Source organism: Falco naumanni, chromosome 13, assembly GCF_017639655.2.
Source record: "Falco naumanni isolate bFalNau1 chromosome 13, bFalNau1.pat, whole genome shotgun sequence".
Lineage (NCBI taxonomy): Eukaryota > Metazoa > Chordata > Aves > Falconiformes > Falconidae > Falco > Falco naumanni.
In genome coordinates this window covers 21,428,713-21,446,756 of record NC_054066.1, presented here as the reverse complement: position 1 = coordinate 21,446,756, position 18,044 = coordinate 21,428,713, and the positions used below count along the sequence as shown (strand labels likewise).

Sequence of the window (18,044 nt, the reverse complement as noted above, 5' to 3'; positions counted from 1 at the left end):
CATTACACACTACATAATGCATCATGTTGGCATTCTAGCCACAGAGGCTTATTTGCGTTAACTTGATTTGTTTTAATGGTGCCTGTTAATAAACAGCTTAAGAAGCTAGTGCACTGACTTTTACATTTTCTCAGCCTTTCAGCATTTCCCCTAGTAGTCTGAGGTATTCTGAAATGGGAAAGTAGTGCTTGAAACTGGGTGTCACTTGGAAGTTACTATTATCTGCTGTGGAGCTTAAATTAAAAAAATAATAAATAAAGTCCCCTCCCTAAACAGTTGCTTCGGTATTGTCAGGTGTCCTCCATATTTTCCAATACTAAGAAAGCATGGTGGTGACTTGGATTGATCATAATGAAAGCAGACATGGGTCCTGACAGAAAGGGCATTTATTTTCTGGATAGAAGAAAATAAGTTGAAGTAATAGATAACAGCAAAGTGGTCCTACTGGAATTAGTTAAGAAGGAGTGAATCTTTTATGCAGATAATAGCCTTTTCTTCCCCTCTATAATTCAGCTTTAGTCTTTAAGAAATACTGGAGAGGATCTAGTGGTGAGAGGTCTGAGTGATGCTAGATGTCCCTGCCTTGTTGATAGAATGGCAGTCACCCATGCTGACCATGATACATGCTCTGCTTAACTGCTAACGGACCAAAGTCTGAAGGATTCAGATGGTGGTTTTCTCACTCCATGAGGGTAGTAAGCAATGATGAGTTGAGTCCCATTGTCGGGGAGAAAGAAGAGGATTTACGTTCTTGCTTAGCAGGGACTGCAATTTAATGGAAGGACCATGAACAGATGTGTGTCGGAAATGCTGATGGTATGGGGTTATTGCTGATTTACTATTGTCTCGCTTGGTGGATTTTTAATTGTTTCTTTCTCTCTTTCCAGAAAGTACCAGGGGCATCTGGTGGAGCTTTACCAAAAAGGAGGAATGCTAAGCTATTTTTAGGTATTGTGAACAGCTGCTTTCACACAGTCCTTTTCTGGCCTTGTCTTCATGTGTACTTGGGTTCTGTCCACCATTGTGCCTGGCTTTGGGGGCTCCTTGTGGGTTTTATTTTTCTGTTGCATTATTGTTTTTAACTCTTTGTTCTGGTTTTAAATGCTTGTTCAGACAAATAAGTAGTTCTTAGCAATTTTGGTGCATATTGAGAAATGTGTATGTATACATGAAACATTTTAATCTAAAGTAGGCTCTCAACTATTCTTAAACAGCCTAGGATTTGATTGGCATTTTTTGACTAGTTCTGTCCCTTCTCTCTCTTTGTGGTTTCCACAAAGCACCCTTTTATGAAAATGTTTATCTATACTTAATGTGTAGATGTAACAGGGCCTCAATGTGGCACTGTTCTGCTCAGCAGCTGGTAATTGGAAGGGTTGTTACCATTTCAAAGTTGTTACACAGATAAATGTTCTTAAGTGTTGTTGTGGTCTCTCCTGTAATGAGTGAAACAGTACATATATCATGAGCATCTCCTGCCAATTCTTATCCTGTTATGTCAACAGTTATATCCCTTTGTTTCATGGAAAGCAGTTTTCTTACCATGTCCATTTCACCCTATATACATTAATTCAGATTACCTAGAAAACCTGAGGGTCTCATAAATATGGACAATGGGAATGTAATGCAAAGTGTATATTCTCCCTCCTCACATCACTTGTGGTATTTCTCATATTCATCTATTATTTGTTCTTTCTGTATTAATAACAAATAGGGAAATTTTCTTCTGGTAATGAGGGGATTAAATGTTTTCTTTACAATTGCCAGCTCTTATGGCTAAAGGGGAACAATAGTATGGCCTCCCTTTGGAATTGCTTTGATCTGTGGAATGGGTCGTGAAGAGGCCTTTGCAGATTGTAATCGGTTAAATTGTTGTTCGTGTCTGGAGCAAGTTTTGCAAGGAGAACTTAGGGACAAAAAAAGTCTTAAGATGAGTCATAAAGGAATGAAACTTCTTTTGTAGGAAAGAGCCTGTTAAGTCACAGATGCTGGTCTAAAAGCTGTTTACTGTCAGTTTACATTGAAACTAATGTTTGTTACTGGATGCTTATGAAATATTGGTTCAAAAACAGATCTGGCTGCAATGCATCGGTGCTTGTACAGCGTTAGCAGCGTGAGTGTAAACAAGAAGTACAAAAGCATGGTCAAATTTGATTCTCACTGATCTACTGCATACATTTTGAGACTTCTGTCATTGTGGTATGCTGGCACACAGTGTGCATGGCATAGTGTCTCTGATGTCCTATACTGGAGTCCTCAAATTCCACCCTTGCACATGAGCATTTTGTTCCCACTGGGTAGATCTGATGCAGTGGTTCCAAGTGTCCTGGTCCAAGGGAACTTCTGAAGGCGGTGCAGTTTCACTGGGGTGTATTTAGCTCATGGAATCATCAGCATTTAATCCAGCACTTCTGGAATCTAATGCAATTTTGAAAATTTATCTTATCTGCTCTGTTGTTCTACTGCAGTCCTCTTTGCAACTCCTGCTGGCTGAGAGTAAAATGGTATCAACTCCCTGCTCAGATTCTGGAGATGGTACTCGCATCCATCCAAATGCTTTGTACCTACTTCCTTGGCTCAGCAGATTTCATTTTTTTTTGGCCGTACTTAAAGTAAAGAACAAAGAATTATTACTGTCCTTGCTCATGGCTGAGGAAACAAAAGCAGACTTGATAGCTGATTTTATAATTTTGCATGTGACAGCAGCAGAGGTGGTTAGTAAAATTTAACATTTTTTCTCTTAAGTTAATTTTAATTAATTTTAATTGATTTTATCTCTTAATCCAACATCTTTGTTGTTGGTTTGGAGCTGCTGGACTTCTCATCTTAACAGGTTGGTTTAGTTTTGTCTTTCTAATTGTGACCATGGGCATCTATGGTAGAGGTTTGCACCAGACTGGCTGTTATCAGCCCATAAATGTAGCCTGCCATTTAGGGCTTACCCTGTCAGACAACAGGAGACAACAATAATGGGTAACTCGTACCATCACTGTGTTTCTAGGTGTCTTTGAATGTTTCCCTGAAGGCCCAGAGATTTAAGCTTTGTGTACAAAGTCAATTCAGTTTGGACATTTGTTACATTGCTTCTTATAATCCTCTTTGATGTAAAGCTATTAAAGATACTAAACCCTTTTCAGTCTCCTTAGTATTAGGAAAACATCTTTTGGATGCTCATTGATTACTTTCTAGCACTGCTGCTATCCAGCAACTGCAACAGAAACACAGACTGACTCAGTGACCTGGAGGCTTTAATCTTTCCCTAAACAATAAAATCCATAGAAAAGTGCGTGTGCATGTATACATTTGGTTTGGGACTCCTTTTGTTCTTGTTTTCATTTGGAAAAGGCTGGGGGGTGTTGTCTGTGAGTGTTCTGTGTAATCAGGGAGCATAATAACATTGTGCATTGAAACGTATGAACTGCCTTTAATCTAGCTTGTTCAGGTGTTGCTAGGCAGTGTGGATATAACCAGCTCAGATTGTGCAAGCTTTCAGGGGATTTGGGATGATCTTCAAAGCAGACTGTCTGCATCACAGTGTATAGAATAATATCCTCACTGCATTGCTATCTAGGCTAGCAATTTTGAAGATGCTTTGTGCTTCTCAATATGTGTGGCTATTGCATGAAGTTTTAGATTCAGTCTGTAAAATGGAATGAAATTGATGGGACAAGATGGTAGCTTCTCATGACTTCACAAGGTTCTCAGATAAGAAACAGCTGCAGTATTGTCTTTGCTATGCAACCTCTTGTTTCAACCAACCACAGTATGGTAAATGGTTTTGGAAAAAAAGACACATGATGGGGCCAGGAAAGGTATCATCACTAAATTTAATTTTCATATTAGCCCATCAGGAAGAAAAAGAATGGATCGGAACTGATAGAAAGTTGTATAAACATGACAGAACAGAAAAGAACTATTGTGGATTTTCCAAAGTGTGAGTGATGGTTCTGGGTCTGTGAGAATACTCTGGGGTTATGTGTAGTAGCCCTCCTATGTATGTATTCAGTGACTGTGTGAGTAAGAACAAATCAGTTAATGGGACATACTATGATCTTCCTTACAAGATCATGGTCAAAAGGGGTAGTAGAGTAAGAGGGAAGACTGGAGGCTCAGTTCTTGCAGTAGTTACCACCAGTACACCCCGGACCTGTTACTCCCAGGAGTTCTCTGCTGATAACTGTTCTATGATGAAGAATTAATGCGATTGTAAATAGTCTGGAAAGGGTTTGAAAAATGAGTTCGCTGGGTGATTTAAAATTATCTAAGAGATTAAATCTAGAAGTGATTTTTTATGTGTTATTGAGTAACTAAAAACAGATGAAGTAAATCTTGAGAAATGCAAGGAAGGCAGGAGAAGTGCTTTAACTGTGCACGTAGTGATGTGGTCTAAATTAGCTATTACTGTTCAGAAAGGGAGTTCTGAGAGAGGAATGCTGTGAATGGTTCTCTGAAAATCTCAGCTTGGTTGTCAGCGGCAGTGAAAGAGTCGAGTGGAACATTGGAGTAGAGCAGCATTTTATGTTTTGTTCTCTATTATTTTGCTTTATAAATAAGTCAACCTCTCTCTTGAACAGAGAAACCACAGCTGCATGCTGCTTTCTCGCTGTCTCTCTCCAAAACCAACCAGACAAATGCACACCCACCCCACCCTCAGCAAACAGAAAGCCCCAGACAGATACATGGAGGCTGGGAGGTATATGCTGAGGGAGGAACCACCACATTTTTGCCTTGTTCTGGTACCCTCTTCCTGGGCATCTGTTGGGCTCTGCCAGAGCCTGGACTCTAGGCTAAACAAAGCTGGCAGGGTGGCTGTCATAAAACTTGTCTGTAGACAGATGCTCTCTTCCAGATCAGTTACCATAGCACTATCTGCCAGTGCAGCAAGTGGTGTGAACTCCGCTTTGACCAAAGTCAGGGCTAACTTAGACCATCAATTAGAAGTGTTCTGAAGTACTCAAGTGAACAACTCTGTCAGCAGAGCTGTGAGGATGGTAGTTGCTGGTGAGGAGCAGTATCCGTGACACACAGCTGGTCTCAGAGAAGGCCTTGGAAAGGAAAACTTCCACTTAAGAGTCTGGGAGAATGCGTAAACTTGCTGAGCTTTTCCTGGATGACACCTGCCTGCCTGTGGCAGTGAATGCAGCTACAGCCACCATTTCCAAGTGTGAAGACCATTCATAAGAGTGGCTGTACTGAATCTGACCACAGCTCCACTTAGCTCTCCTAGATCTCCTAGCAGGCAGTAGTAGAACCCTGTTTTCAGTAAGGATGTTTTTGCTTGGTAAGCTTCTAAAGAGAACTTTTATCATGAGTGACTGAAGTTTATATTTATGTAAGTAAGCATATATAGAGTGTATATCTATGAATGGAGAGTTGTGATTTAGGAGGATTTGAGTGTTTCCTGACAATATTTTTAAATTTTAGCCCACTCAAGTTGTGTGTACTCCCCAGCAGTAGCAGTGGAACTGATTAGACCACGAGTGAACCTGTTGGTTCACACAAGACAGTGCCAGAAATCCAAGGGGTGAGGTCTATATCCTAGCAATAAGAACAGCGTAGTAATGCTTTGGAGATGTAGCAAGCAATTTGGATGTGAATTTACAAGCATTGAATAATCCAAAGAACCTAGTAGAAAGTTTTTTTTTTTTCTTTTTGCCACAAAGGAGAATGTTATGACTATAAAGTGAATCTTTTTGGTTTTTAAAATTTCTTCTTTTTTTTGTATAGCTCAGCTGATGAGGTCAGTTTCATATGTGCCTGAAGACAAATTAACTGAATAGCTTATATATATATATATATTGCAAAGTGCTCCTGCTGACACTTTGTATTATTTAGAAGATTCAGATTTATTTGCTTTAAAGGTTTAGTCCTCCACTTCCAAGTCAACACAAATTTGTCTACTCGTTTCAGCTGAGAGCAGGATCAAGCCCAGATTCCTAAGATGTCTTTCTAGAGTTTCAAAATTAGTTGTAGGCTCACTAGTCAACATCCTCATTCAATTTTCATGTTTGTATTCCCTTTCATACGCACACAGATCCACCCATATGCACAGGAAATCCTGTTAGGGGGTCCTGCCTGGAGAGTGCTTATGCCACTATTATTAGTGCAGTCAGTTGGTAACTTGTCTAAATCTAATCTGGGCATGTCCACTCCTCTTTCTTCCCCTCCAGTGGGCTGGTTTACAGTATTCTGTCTTCCACTCCCAGCTGCTGTTTTCCATCAGTTCAGCAGCAATGCATTTCTCCAGTCACTGAAGTGATGCCTGTGAGCTGAAGTAAACTTACGCTACTGACCACTTGCCCAAAATAATGACATCAGCCAAACTTCTGTTTTAACATGTCTCTTACTTTGCTTTGCCTGATGTCCTGGCCTCCTAACACAACACTTATGACCTACAGACAGTTTGTTTTAGTGACCACAGTGTTTAACTGGGGCTATGAGGAGGCACTGTAAAGCTGTTAGTCCACTAGAAGGGGAACAATGTCATGGGAACATTCACCATCAAGGTGTCAGCTCTTTAAAAAAATTACAAACAGGTTGTTTGTGTTGTGGCTGAGTCTTAGAACCGAGTAAAACCTTTTTTGTCCAGAGAATGGTCTACTCACAGTGTGCCTTGGAAGAACATCCTTGTCCAAGAAGCAGCCTTGTATAAAGTACGGTGCTTGAAAGTTCATATTTTTCAGTGCCTTTAGTGTTATGATAATTTTTAATCAGATATGCTCCATTTGCAAGGTGATTTCCGCCTGCTTCTCTTTCCTGTAGTTACTCTTGCTCTTCTCTCAAATTCTGCACTGGTTTTAAAAACCAAGTTTGAAACTGCCTGCAGACCGCACACGATGCCCAATGGCTACAGGGACAACCTCTGCCCTCATTTAGTGTGGGCTCCATTGCCTTCTGAGGTAGTATTTGTCTGTTTTATGATATCTATGCTCATGCTTTCTTAGCTGTGTTGGCCCTTGCGCAGGCACAGAAAATAGAATGCAGGTAGAACTTCTTACTGGGCAACTTACTTAGCAACTATGGCTTTCGGTGCATACAAGCCAAGATTTAAAAATATGAGTAGTGATTGGGGGTTTTCAACTGGACATTGTTAAGGGGCCTGTCTGACAGTCAACAAAAGGGATTAGTTTATATGGTCATCTGTGTATCAAGGGATTTCAGTTGGTGACCTTAGAAGTCCCTTCCACTCTTATGTACTGGATCTGAACCCTGAGAAACTGTCTTTGGCATGGTAATGGTCAAAAAGCACTGATGCAGGCCTTTTAATTCCTATTCAGAGGGAGTAGCTGTGTGGAGTGGAAGTGTACCAGCTTTACACAGTCACTTTCAAAAGTGAAATTGCCAGTTAAATCCTCATTTTTTTTTACCTGGAACTGTTATGAAGTTGTGTGTAGCTTTCTTTAAAATAAGAAGTGTGATGCTGCCATATTGGCATGTCAAACATCCAGAATGCCATGCTGACAGAACATAATTTTCTGCTTCTCTGGTAATGTGAATGGTATGAAGCCTGAGAAGGTAAGAAGGAACTTTCCCTCCCCACCCATTTGTCATGGGTTAACCCCAGCTGGCAACTAAGCCCCACACAGCCACTCGCTCACTCCCCCCATAATGGGATGGAGGAGAGAGCTGGAAGGGTAAAAGTGAGAAAACTTGTGGGTTGAGATAAAGACAGTTTAAAGGGAAAGCAAAAAAAGAAATGCATTCACCACTTCCCATCAGCAAGCAGGTGTTAGGCCATCTCCAGGAAAGCAGAGCTCCATCACTCATAATGGTTAATTAGGAAGATAAATACCATAACTCCAAATGTCCCCCCCCTTCCTTCTTCTTCCCCCAGCTTATATACCCAGCGTGACGTTCAATGGTATGGAATATCCCTTTGGCTAGTTTGGGTCAGCTGTCCTGCCAGTGTCCCCTCCCAGTTTCCTGTGCCCCTCTAGCACTCTTGCCATCAGGGCCCAAGAAACTGAAAAGTCCTTGACTTAGTATAAACGTTACTTTACAAACTGATGTTTTTATTTGTTGCTATCATCATTATCACGTTATCACACCAAATCCAAAACTCAGCACTGCACCAGCTGCTAAGAAGAAAATTAACTGTATCTCAGCCAAACCCGGGACATCATTGCACAGAAAAGGCTGATGCTTCTAAGTGTGTGAAGTCCTTAAATGGCAGTGGGTGATTCCTAATAGGATATTCAGTCTTTCATCCCTGGATCACCAGTTCAAATGCGGGTCAGGTCAGTAGCAGTAAAGTTGCCGCTATCTGGCTGTTGTCTGGCTTGTGAGTTGAGCTGAAGCATATACCTGAATTTTGAACCCGGGCAACCTTATCATTTCTGTTCCTATACAGCGGATTGTAAATACTATAAACTTAATGTCAGTATCATAAGGAAATTAATTACTAGCAGGTTTTACACGGGTCTACAGCTGGCAGCGGCTGCGGTGAGCTGTCTTCGGGTTCCCTCTGGTGGTGGAGCGAAGTGTGTGGCTGCAGGCCCTGCGGGAAGTGTTTGCTGTCTTTGGAACAGACACCGAGGTTTTTTATCCTCTCTGAGGAAACCTCTGTCATATTTAGGAGATGGTTAGTACTTTTGGTTTTGCTGTGCTGGCCACCATCAAATTTCTGGGCATTACATGAAAATTCTCAGTGATGCATTGTCATATGTATCATCAGCTTGGACAAACTCACTGTCTTTACTTCATAGAGCAAAAGAGCTTACTGTTATGGACTGCATCTGTTGGGATTCACTTTACGAAGACAGGATTGTAATACAAGCTGTGAAAGAAGCCTGGAGTAAAGTGAGATCACTGGTGACCTCTGTTATGCTGCAGTAAGGGAAGGAATCAAAAAAATGGTCTGATTTGGGGAATTAGTAATGAGTTAATATTTTCTTTATAAATCTCATGCTTTCAGTATAAGAAAAAGTTCATGCTTTTGTGTCTATGTCCAGCTGATGAGAAGGGTCTTTTTTTGGTTTCTGCTGAGAAAGAAGTGCTGCTGGAAGTCACTGACAGTGGGTGTTGTCACCCCTCAGGACTGGCTGGTGCAGCAGGTGAGCCAAGAAAATGGAAAATGGATTGTGTTCCTCTCAAGAGGTGATGTTTCCAGGCCAAGTTAAAATATCTTTTGATACTTGTTTTATCACTTAGGATATTCAGGCTGTTACTGCCCACCGGGTAAATAGAGGGCTTAGTTTTCTGAATCTGGACTCTGTCATGCTCACCTCTCTCCCAAATGTACATTGGAGATTTCAGGCATTCCCAGGGTGCAGTGGTTGCTGCCAATGCTTTTTTAGTATAGAGTGGCTCATTAAGCATATGCATGTACTTGTACTGAAAATAAGAGCCAGCTTTAGCTACTGCTAATGCATCTTAATTCTTGGTTGAGCCTTATTCTGTCAGTGACTGTCTGGTACATCAGAATACAGTAGATCCAGCATCTCCAGATGGGAGAAGGATCCAGAAGATCCGTTCCTTGCCCAGGCTTTTCTTGCAATTGAATCTTGTCAAATGTCTGACACAACACGCACATGTTTGGTCTTAACTTTTTCAGTCATCCTGGAAAGAACTGCACAAGATTTTTAACTCAGTCTGGTCCCTGTGGGATAATTCTATTTTTTGATGAAGCTAGAGATAAAAACACTAGCCATTTGGTTACTTATATACCCTCCCGTCTTCTCTCTGAGTTCACTTTTTTCTGGACAAGCATTTTAGCTGGTGTTGCTTGATCGAGGCTCATATTTAAGCAAAAAAAGTCATCTTTACACTGGAATAAGAGTGTACACAAACACTATGGAAGGCTTGATCTTCAAAATCTGGTTACACTGGTTACAGACTGGAGTTAGAAAGAGAGGGATAATGCTGTTATAACTGTTCTGGCAATAGATACTTGAGATTATGGATGAGATGCGGGAATACTTCCAGCTATAGATGTTTTCTTGGGAGGAAAGGCCACAGGTTCAAATGGATGGGAGCCATAGCGTGTTTCAGCCAGGTCTGCGATCTGGAAAATATGGAGGGCTGAAACAGAGGTGCATTATTCCAGCTCTGCAATTTGGGCATGGGTTGTGTGAACTGGTCTCCATATTGTATAGCATTTCAGGATCCTGGGTAAAAGGGACAGCAGTATTAGATCATGATTTTGTCCAAAATGAGGAGAATTTTCTTAGGTGCTTCCCAGAATGTGATGTCTGCATCAATGCCCTGCTTGGAGAGGGGCCAAATCAGCTGTGACTGGGGATGAGATTAAGATGGAAATTTTGGTCTTCAGAACATCCTCTTGCAGGATGGTCAGATTTGTGTTTAGATCAGGATTTCGCGAACATTTCTAGCCAGAAGAAACTGCTGCCAGTGTCAACTTGCAGGCTGATGCCAGGCAAGCAATGCTTCATAGTGGTACCCCTGCTACAATTTAGGAACCTTGATCTCAGGACAATCTCCTAACATTCCCCATCTTGTTTTTCAGATCTAGAGACAAACAGTGATCTCAACAGTGATGACTTTGAATATGAAGATGAAGCAAAACTCGTTCTATTTCCTGATCACTATGAAATCTCATTACCCAATATAGAGGAGTTACCAGCGCTGGTCAGTGAGTGTGTGCAAGTGGTGATAGGAATTGTCTCCTGCTTCAGTTTGTATCAAGATAGTGCTTTGTTTTCTTACATATGGTGCTTATTTTTACATAAAGATTTTATTAACCAGCTATAATAGTAATTTTTAAAAGTCTGCTTTTTCTTTGTTTCTTGGATTTCCTTTTACCTCCTGTATTCCTTCTCTTACTATGATGCCAGCTTATCCCAGGGAAGCTCACATAGTACGTGTTGTGCTTACTCTCCTGCTAAAATGATAATAATTGCAATCTAGAAGATTACGTGCATATATAAATAGTCTTACTGATATCTTGTTCTGTATGTGGTTAGCAGTAGGCTGAATGCCAAATTCTGCCAAGTCACTGAATCATGTTAGGTTTTGATTGACATACATTTGTCTTCCAGGTGACGATAGCTTGTGATGCACTTCTCAGTGCAAAATCACCCTACAGGAAGCAGGACCCTGACTCCTGGGAAGAAGAGCTACAGGCATCTAAACATGCCAAAACACTTGTACAGTTAGACAATGGTGTTAGAATTCCCCCCAGGTGAGGGTAATCAAGTTTGTTCATTGTAGGCTCTCTAATACAGTCCAGAGTAACAGAACTAAAGCCAGCAACTCAGCCAACAATTCTCTTGCATGACCCCGGGGGTGTGTGTTTGGTTTGACGTACCAGAAGTGGAAATACAGGACTGGTTCCTACCTTACATATTTCTAATGTTTCTTCCTGTTTTCTTTTGTAGCGGTTGGAAATGCTCAAAATGTGACCTGCGGGAGAATTTGTGGCTAAACCTGACAGATGGTTCTGTGCTGTGCGGAAAGTGGTTCTTTGATGGCAGTGGGGGGAATGGGCATGCAACGGAGCACTACAAGGAGACAGGTTATCCCCTGGCAGTGAAGTTGGGAACCATCACTCCTGATGGAGCAGGTCAGCCACCTGGCAAGTTCTGATATAGGGTATCTTTTGTGCATGAGAGTAACAGTGTATATCTATTACCAAGTGGGTTCGTGCTTCTAGTGCAAATGTTTGAGAGTGTGATATGGAAAGAAAACCCTGTGAATCTTGATCGGATTTGGGGGGAATGGCACACGCTCCATTCATAGAAAGCTCTTATCTTTTTTTTATCTGCTCTTTTCCTCCTGTTCTGTATTTGGTGTAAATAATTTTTTGGGGGTTTATGATAGCAGATTTGTAATGGAAGAATGGTACTATTTTGAAACAGCAGAATCTGGAGAAACAATATTTTTCAGTTCTGCTATGTTTACTAGGGCAAATGGTTCAATCTTACATAACATAGAAACAATAACAGAGTAATGATTTTAAAGTAAGAAGAGTCCATTCCCAACAGTATGTATGCTTTTGGGTTTTTTTATCATACTGGAAACGGCTGTTTTTCCTTACTATTTCAATAACATTATGTTTAATCTAACGAACATTGATCTTCATGGGGCTGTTGTGATGCTCATTTGTAAAGTGCCTGATGATCTTGAGAGGGTAAAAAAGCTATAGATATATCTTCATCTGTGTGTTCTCAGTGTGGCATTCTGCAGTGTTGCTGTGCAGAGGATTATGGTGTGTGAGGATTAGATGGAGTAAAAACATGAGAAGCTGAAAAAGTCATAACCAAAACCATCCTCTGCTGCAGCTGTACAGAGAAATAAAAAACAGAAGAACACAGCATGATTATATTTTGGTTTTGGTGTTTATGACCATATGGATGAAAAATAGCTGTTTAGAGCAGCCCCTTCTTTGAAACACACATTGGTTGAGAGTTTTTTATCTTGTAAGTCCTATTCAGTGTCAGGGAAAGGAGGCTGTAGTCATATTCAACCAGCTGTGCCACAGAAACAGTGAGCAAAATTCATTCTTTTCTCTCGCAGATGGAATATTGTCTCCTTGCCTGAGCCTGGTCTTGGATGATTTCTATCAGAATCTTTCAATTATTGAAGATGTTTAGGATTTACCCAGCTGTAGGTTTAATCTACAAAATAAACAAATTATTTTTAGTGTTTTTTCAATTTTATTTTTTTTCTTTCTCATCTTTAACAGCAGTAGTTTTTTCCTTATGGCTGCTGTCTTTCTGCCTCCCACCGATCAGCTGCTTCCTCTTTTATGTGGCCTTTGGGATAACAAAGGACAGGCTGTCCTGCTTCCCTTTGAATAAGGGGCACCAGCTGTTCTCCACAGACCTTTGTTCTTCTGGATGATGTTTACTTGGTTTCCCAATAGAGAAGACTTCCCTCCCCCAACCCTCCTTGTTTCCTTTTCAGTAATTATTCTGTCTCTGATCTATACTGCAGTGGTAATCATAACCTCTCGATAGGGCTGGATGACAGATGAGTTTCAGAAAAGAGGCTCCATGGCTGATTGCAACGCAAAGTGTGTCTGGTTTTTGCTTGCTAGGGCTGGAGGTGAAGAGGTGATGGTAGAGGATTATAATAAGTATTAATCCCTCTGCTGACATAACTTATTCCTTTTTCACACCAGTAAGAAGAAGAAAGAGGTTGTACCAGTATTCTGCTTACACTCACCCTGTGTGTACACAGAGGGAGCAAAGAAGAGCTCCTTGTCTTTCCTTGAGAATTCTGTGTTGTATACATTATGAAAGATTTCTGGGTCATTAGCCCCACTTTGTAGTGTTCTGTCAAGAAACATATCTAAGATCAGGGAAGAAACTGAACCAAACTTCTGTCTTCCACTCTTGGGCCTTGGACAGATTGCACAAGAGAGTCAGAAAATTTGCTTGCCTCAATAGGTTGAGTAATACTCAGCAGACTGTGCTACCAGCTGCCTCTCTCGACAATGCCATTGGATTTCATTTCAAGTCATTGTGAGGCTGCGTGTTTGAAGTTGGTTTGAGAATTGGAATGGGGGTTTGGCAGTGGGAAGCCTTACCTGACAGGTACTTGAACGAGTTGCTTTGTAGGTGCCAAACTCTGCAATTGTCAGATACTTCTTTGGGGGATCCTGAGCAGCTTGTTTCTTCAGGGGTCATGTCGTCATTGCCTGTTATCCTTCTAGTAGGAAAGAGCGATATCTACACAGCCAGAACAAGTGTAAATCTTGAGCTGTGGAAGAAAAAGTAGTACACTGTCATTTTTATTTTCTTAACATAATATGAATAATAATAGTTATGCTTAGTTTCATAATATTCTATTTTGTCTGTCTCAGATTTTTTTGGATTATTTTGGTGTTTCATTGTTGTTCCTCTGCCCCCTTATATTCCTCCCTTTTCCCCCTTTCTCACTGTAATGATACTAGCTTTTCTGTGTCACATTTGCTGACTTGTCTGCATTACTTATCTACCGGAGTCCCTATGACAGCACTATGGGCCTGTGTTTGGGGCCTGTCATCTTCTTTCTTTGGTTTGCTGCTCTTTTATTTTTATATTTGAAGTAAGTGAATTCTGTATCCCACAAATTTAAGTTGGCTACACAGCAGAAAGTACTAAAGTATGACACATACTGGGCTTGAGCAAAAGATTAATGTAATGTGTTCCATTTTTGCTGCTTGGGGTCAGTAGTCCCAGATGGCTGCTCTCTCTTCAGTTGTCAGAGCTGAGGAAAAACAAAATCAAAGCTTCCACATTGAAAGCAGTCACCCAAGATCAGTTGATGTGTAATCTCACTCCAGTAGGTGTTTGAACCTTTTAGGATCTTTTGGCTGTGCTGTGACCTCACCAGATGACTATGGGAATGCTGTGAACTCATGTGTGGATGAACAGTCATGTCTTCTGGGCACGCTTGCTACCACGCAGTGGAATTGCAGCAGATGGACAGCTACAGTCACACACATGCCAGAGAGGTCATGAGGACCAATGAATAGAGTCTGGCTAATCAGCAGCTTGGCAGCACACTCAAAAGCACAATAGCCTGGTTTGGGAGAGTTAATGTTTTTCATAGGGCTGGTAAATTTTAAAATTTTCATTAGGTCTTTGAATTTTTGGCTAACCTTCAGCCTGTCATTTCAGTGTGGCTTTGGTACTAGGAGACTGCCTTTTTGTTAAAGTCTCATGTAGGGTATGGGCTGAGTCAGAGCCAGGGTTTGTAGTTGCCAAGAGAGGGCAGAACCTTTCAGAAGTGATATTTATGCTGTGAACAGCCTTTACCTGAATTCCTGCTCTCTTCTGAGTTGGTTTCAGCTTTCTCCTAGCTAAGTTTTCTCTGTCAGCCTAGATCTGCTCATACAGGGTACGATCACTGTGAGAGACTGCTGGGCATAAAGGAAACATAGCTGCGAGAAGAGCGGGCAGGCTGGCAGAGGGATTCTGGGCTTTGGTGTGAGTAGAGACCAAGGTAGGGAAACAGTCATTCACTACAGAGGAAGAGGCCAGAGAAGAGAAAAGATGAAAGGCATGCTCAGGTCTTACTAGTGCTTGTCTTATCACTCATATCCCTTTATGATGCCTGCAGCTTTGTAGTTATTTGCTCAAATGGGTGAAACGAGCTCTGGACTCAGGTTTGGTCTTGCTTGGTAAACACTAAAAATGAGGTTTTTTGTCTCTCAATCATTCTGTCCTTCTGTTGAATTTATTAAACTTGGTTTCATAATGAAAATACCATCACCAGATATATTGCTTCCCTCCACAGTTTGAACTTTGCCTGACCAAAATGTTTATGGGCTTTTACTTAAGGCCGTAAGGCTCTATCATAGAGCTAGGACTGAAATCTAGATTGCTCATACAATAAAACAGGTCACCTGTTTTTGTGACACCTCAGTCACAAAATCATCCTTTCTCCCTAACCACAAGATTAATCTTCAAAGTCCAATCCAATAAACAACTCTTTATTTCCATTAAAGGATTTCTCAGTTCTCCCTGCATCTCCGTAGGAAAAGGTCATAAGCGGGTTCCTTAATCTGTACTAGAAATTAGAAGGCTATTGGCAGTAGTCAGTTGGCCCTGTATACTCACAGTTTGAATGTGTAGTTCCACAAAAAAATCAGAATCTCTTGTTGCCATGTTCAAAGTGTGGACTGGCCAAATATCAAAGAATTTTGCATGCCCCATTTCTTGTTTTCCCTACAAATTTTATTTTGAGGGGGAAAATACTGTGATCATTATAAATATTCTTAGGTTTTAATACTGTGAGGGCATGTACTTTCTTTTGAGGAGAGTCTTGAGGTGATTGTATTGAGAACTTTTAAGATATTTACTGAGCTCTATCCATGTCTATGCGTTTTCCTGCTGGTTGTAACCAAAGTTGGAGAATATGAGTCAGGCATCTTGTATAGGCAATCCTGTACTGAGAATGCAGTGTTGGTAAACAAAGAGAAGGGATAACATTTGATACTACAGCTCATTGGTTTCTCTCTGCTTTTGTAGATGTCTATTCCTTTGATGAAGAAGAGCCGGTTTTAGATCCGCATATAGCAAAACATTTGGCACACTTTGGAATTGATATGCTGCAGATGCAAGTGGTAGGAAATCCATCTTTTATTTAGTTTGTTATTTATGTGCTGTTTGTTTAGTTGGGGGTGGGAGAGAAACAAGAGAAGAATAGTAGTTGTAGCTTATATTTGTGTGATTCCTTCAGGCTGTTGTGATAGTATCTAGTTTTGTAAAGTTCAGCCAGCCAGTTTGCATTTTATTTTCTGAGGTCTGAGATAAGTGAATCATTACTCTCAAATCTGAAAGCTGCTTTCCAAAAGAGTTCCTTTGTGGTCTTTAGTTGATGTTTTTCACTTCTTGTGTGTTACATATAGTTTTCCTTCAAGATGAAAAACCTCATTCAATTAAAGAAGAATATCTAAGAATATTCCTTTCAATACTAAAAGGGGACTTAAAAGTCTGTCCCCATCTTTCTTATTAGTAGGGTCTGTAGCAATAGGACAAGAAGTGATGGGTTTAAACTAAAAAAGGACAGATTTAGGTTAGGTATTAGGAAGAAATTCTTTGCTGTGAGGGTGGTGAGACACTGGAACAGGCAGCCCAGAGAAGCTGTGGGTGCCCCATCCCTGGCAGCGTTCAAGGCCAGGCTGGACGGTGCTTTGAGCAACCTGGTCTAGTGGAAGGTGTCCCTGCCCATGGCAGCGGGGGTGGAACTAGATGACCTTTAAGGTCCCTTCCAACCCAAACCATTCCGATTCTATGATCTGAAATATTTAACTGTAGTGAGTAAAGGAAAGCCTATTGCATGTGTAAAATATACAAAATAATATCTATTAAGATCTTGCTTAAGATACAAATCCTAAGCAAAAATCAGCAAATCAATGGATAAGTGAAAAAAAAAGTAGTTGAAATGTTCTTTATATAAAGTTATAGATTTCAGTTTAGGTCCTGTTATTAAATACATTATAAAATGAAAAAATATATTCTTTCAAGTCTAGAAAACAGTGGTCTATGGTGTGGTACACTAGAAAGGGGGCTGGGGCAAAAAAGGTCCTCTCCCTGAGCATGTTGTGGGTCTGTATTAGTAGAGTTCTTCTAATCATTATATCTTAGTGGATGTTGACTCTAGTTCTGTTTAAATGATCTAAGAAGTCTGAATAGGATATGGTTATAAAGGCAGATGTTTTTTTTGGTTTGGGTGGGTTTTTTTGGTTGGGTGTTTTTTCCACTCAAGTACGTAGCCTAGTATCACTGCTTGCAAACCTGAACATGAAAACTGTTAAAAAAGAACAAACCAGATACTGGTTTAGTGTATGTCATTGTCCGAGTGGATAGAAAACTAATAATAACTCTAAAATTACAGAGAAGAGTTAAACTGCAGTTTCAAAAGCCTTCATGGTATAGTAATAATATTTTTGGTATACTAATTTCCTTGCCAATGTCATGAATAAAAAGTTTCTTATATCCAGCAGTCTTCCTGGAGAACCAGATTTACTCAGAAACCTTGAAAACTTAGTCTTAGCTGTTGCAAAGGTTTTGCCTCTGGTCTTCAAACCAGTCTGAAAAGTTCTTAGTCAAGTGGTGGAGTAGTGCTAGCAGTAAATGATACTGTAGTGACCTGTATCTATAAGCTGTGAACAATCAATGTACCTACTGAAAGTTGAGCTGAGTAGAGGAGAGAAACATCAGCATTACAAATTTTGGCTTTTCCCACTTGAAAGAAGGGAAGAGTTCTTGGATCTGCAGCTTTTCATGTGGTTTGTTTGCTAGTACCAGTTTCTACAGCAGCAGCTACTCCTGGCCATTACAAATGGAATGAAACCTGAAAAAATGCAGTTTTGCTGCTGAGGCTTGAGGTCACAGCCCTGAGAGAAGGGAAGCTCTCAGCTGGGGTTGAGGTCACAACTAGGAATGCTCAAAGAGCCAGTGGTCTGTGGTAGAGAGCTAAGAGATATATTGGAATAACAAGCTGCTTGCCCTCTGACCTTGATCTCCCCCCTTTAAGTGGGATTTTGCCCACAAACCTTCCTTTGCCCTTTGGTTTGGCTCTTCTTTTCTAGAGTACAGAACACAACGTTGATGATGATGATGCTGGCAGCAGCGTAATTGTTGCAGAAGTTA

General features: G+C 40.7%; 1 protein-coding gene across 2 annotated transcripts in view; it reads left to right on the top strand.

Annotated features, from left to right (window-relative positions):
* USP13 (ubiquitin specific peptidase 13) overlaps positions 1–18,044 on the top strand; it is a 56,503-nt gene that overhangs the window by 14,629 nt on the left and 23,830 nt on the right. For both annotated transcript variants that reach the window (XM_040613772.1, XM_040613771.1), the window contains exons 3-7: positions 888–948; positions 10,466–10,587; positions 10,998–11,140; positions 11,337–11,521; positions 15,918–16,012. In XM_040613772.1, the coding sequence (XP_040469706.1) occupies positions 888–948; positions 10,466–10,587; positions 10,998–11,140; positions 11,337–11,521; positions 15,918–16,012 (606 nt within the window). The remainder of the gene's footprint in view (positions 1–887; positions 949–10,465; positions 10,588–10,997; positions 11,141–11,336; positions 11,522–15,917; positions 16,013–18,044) is intronic.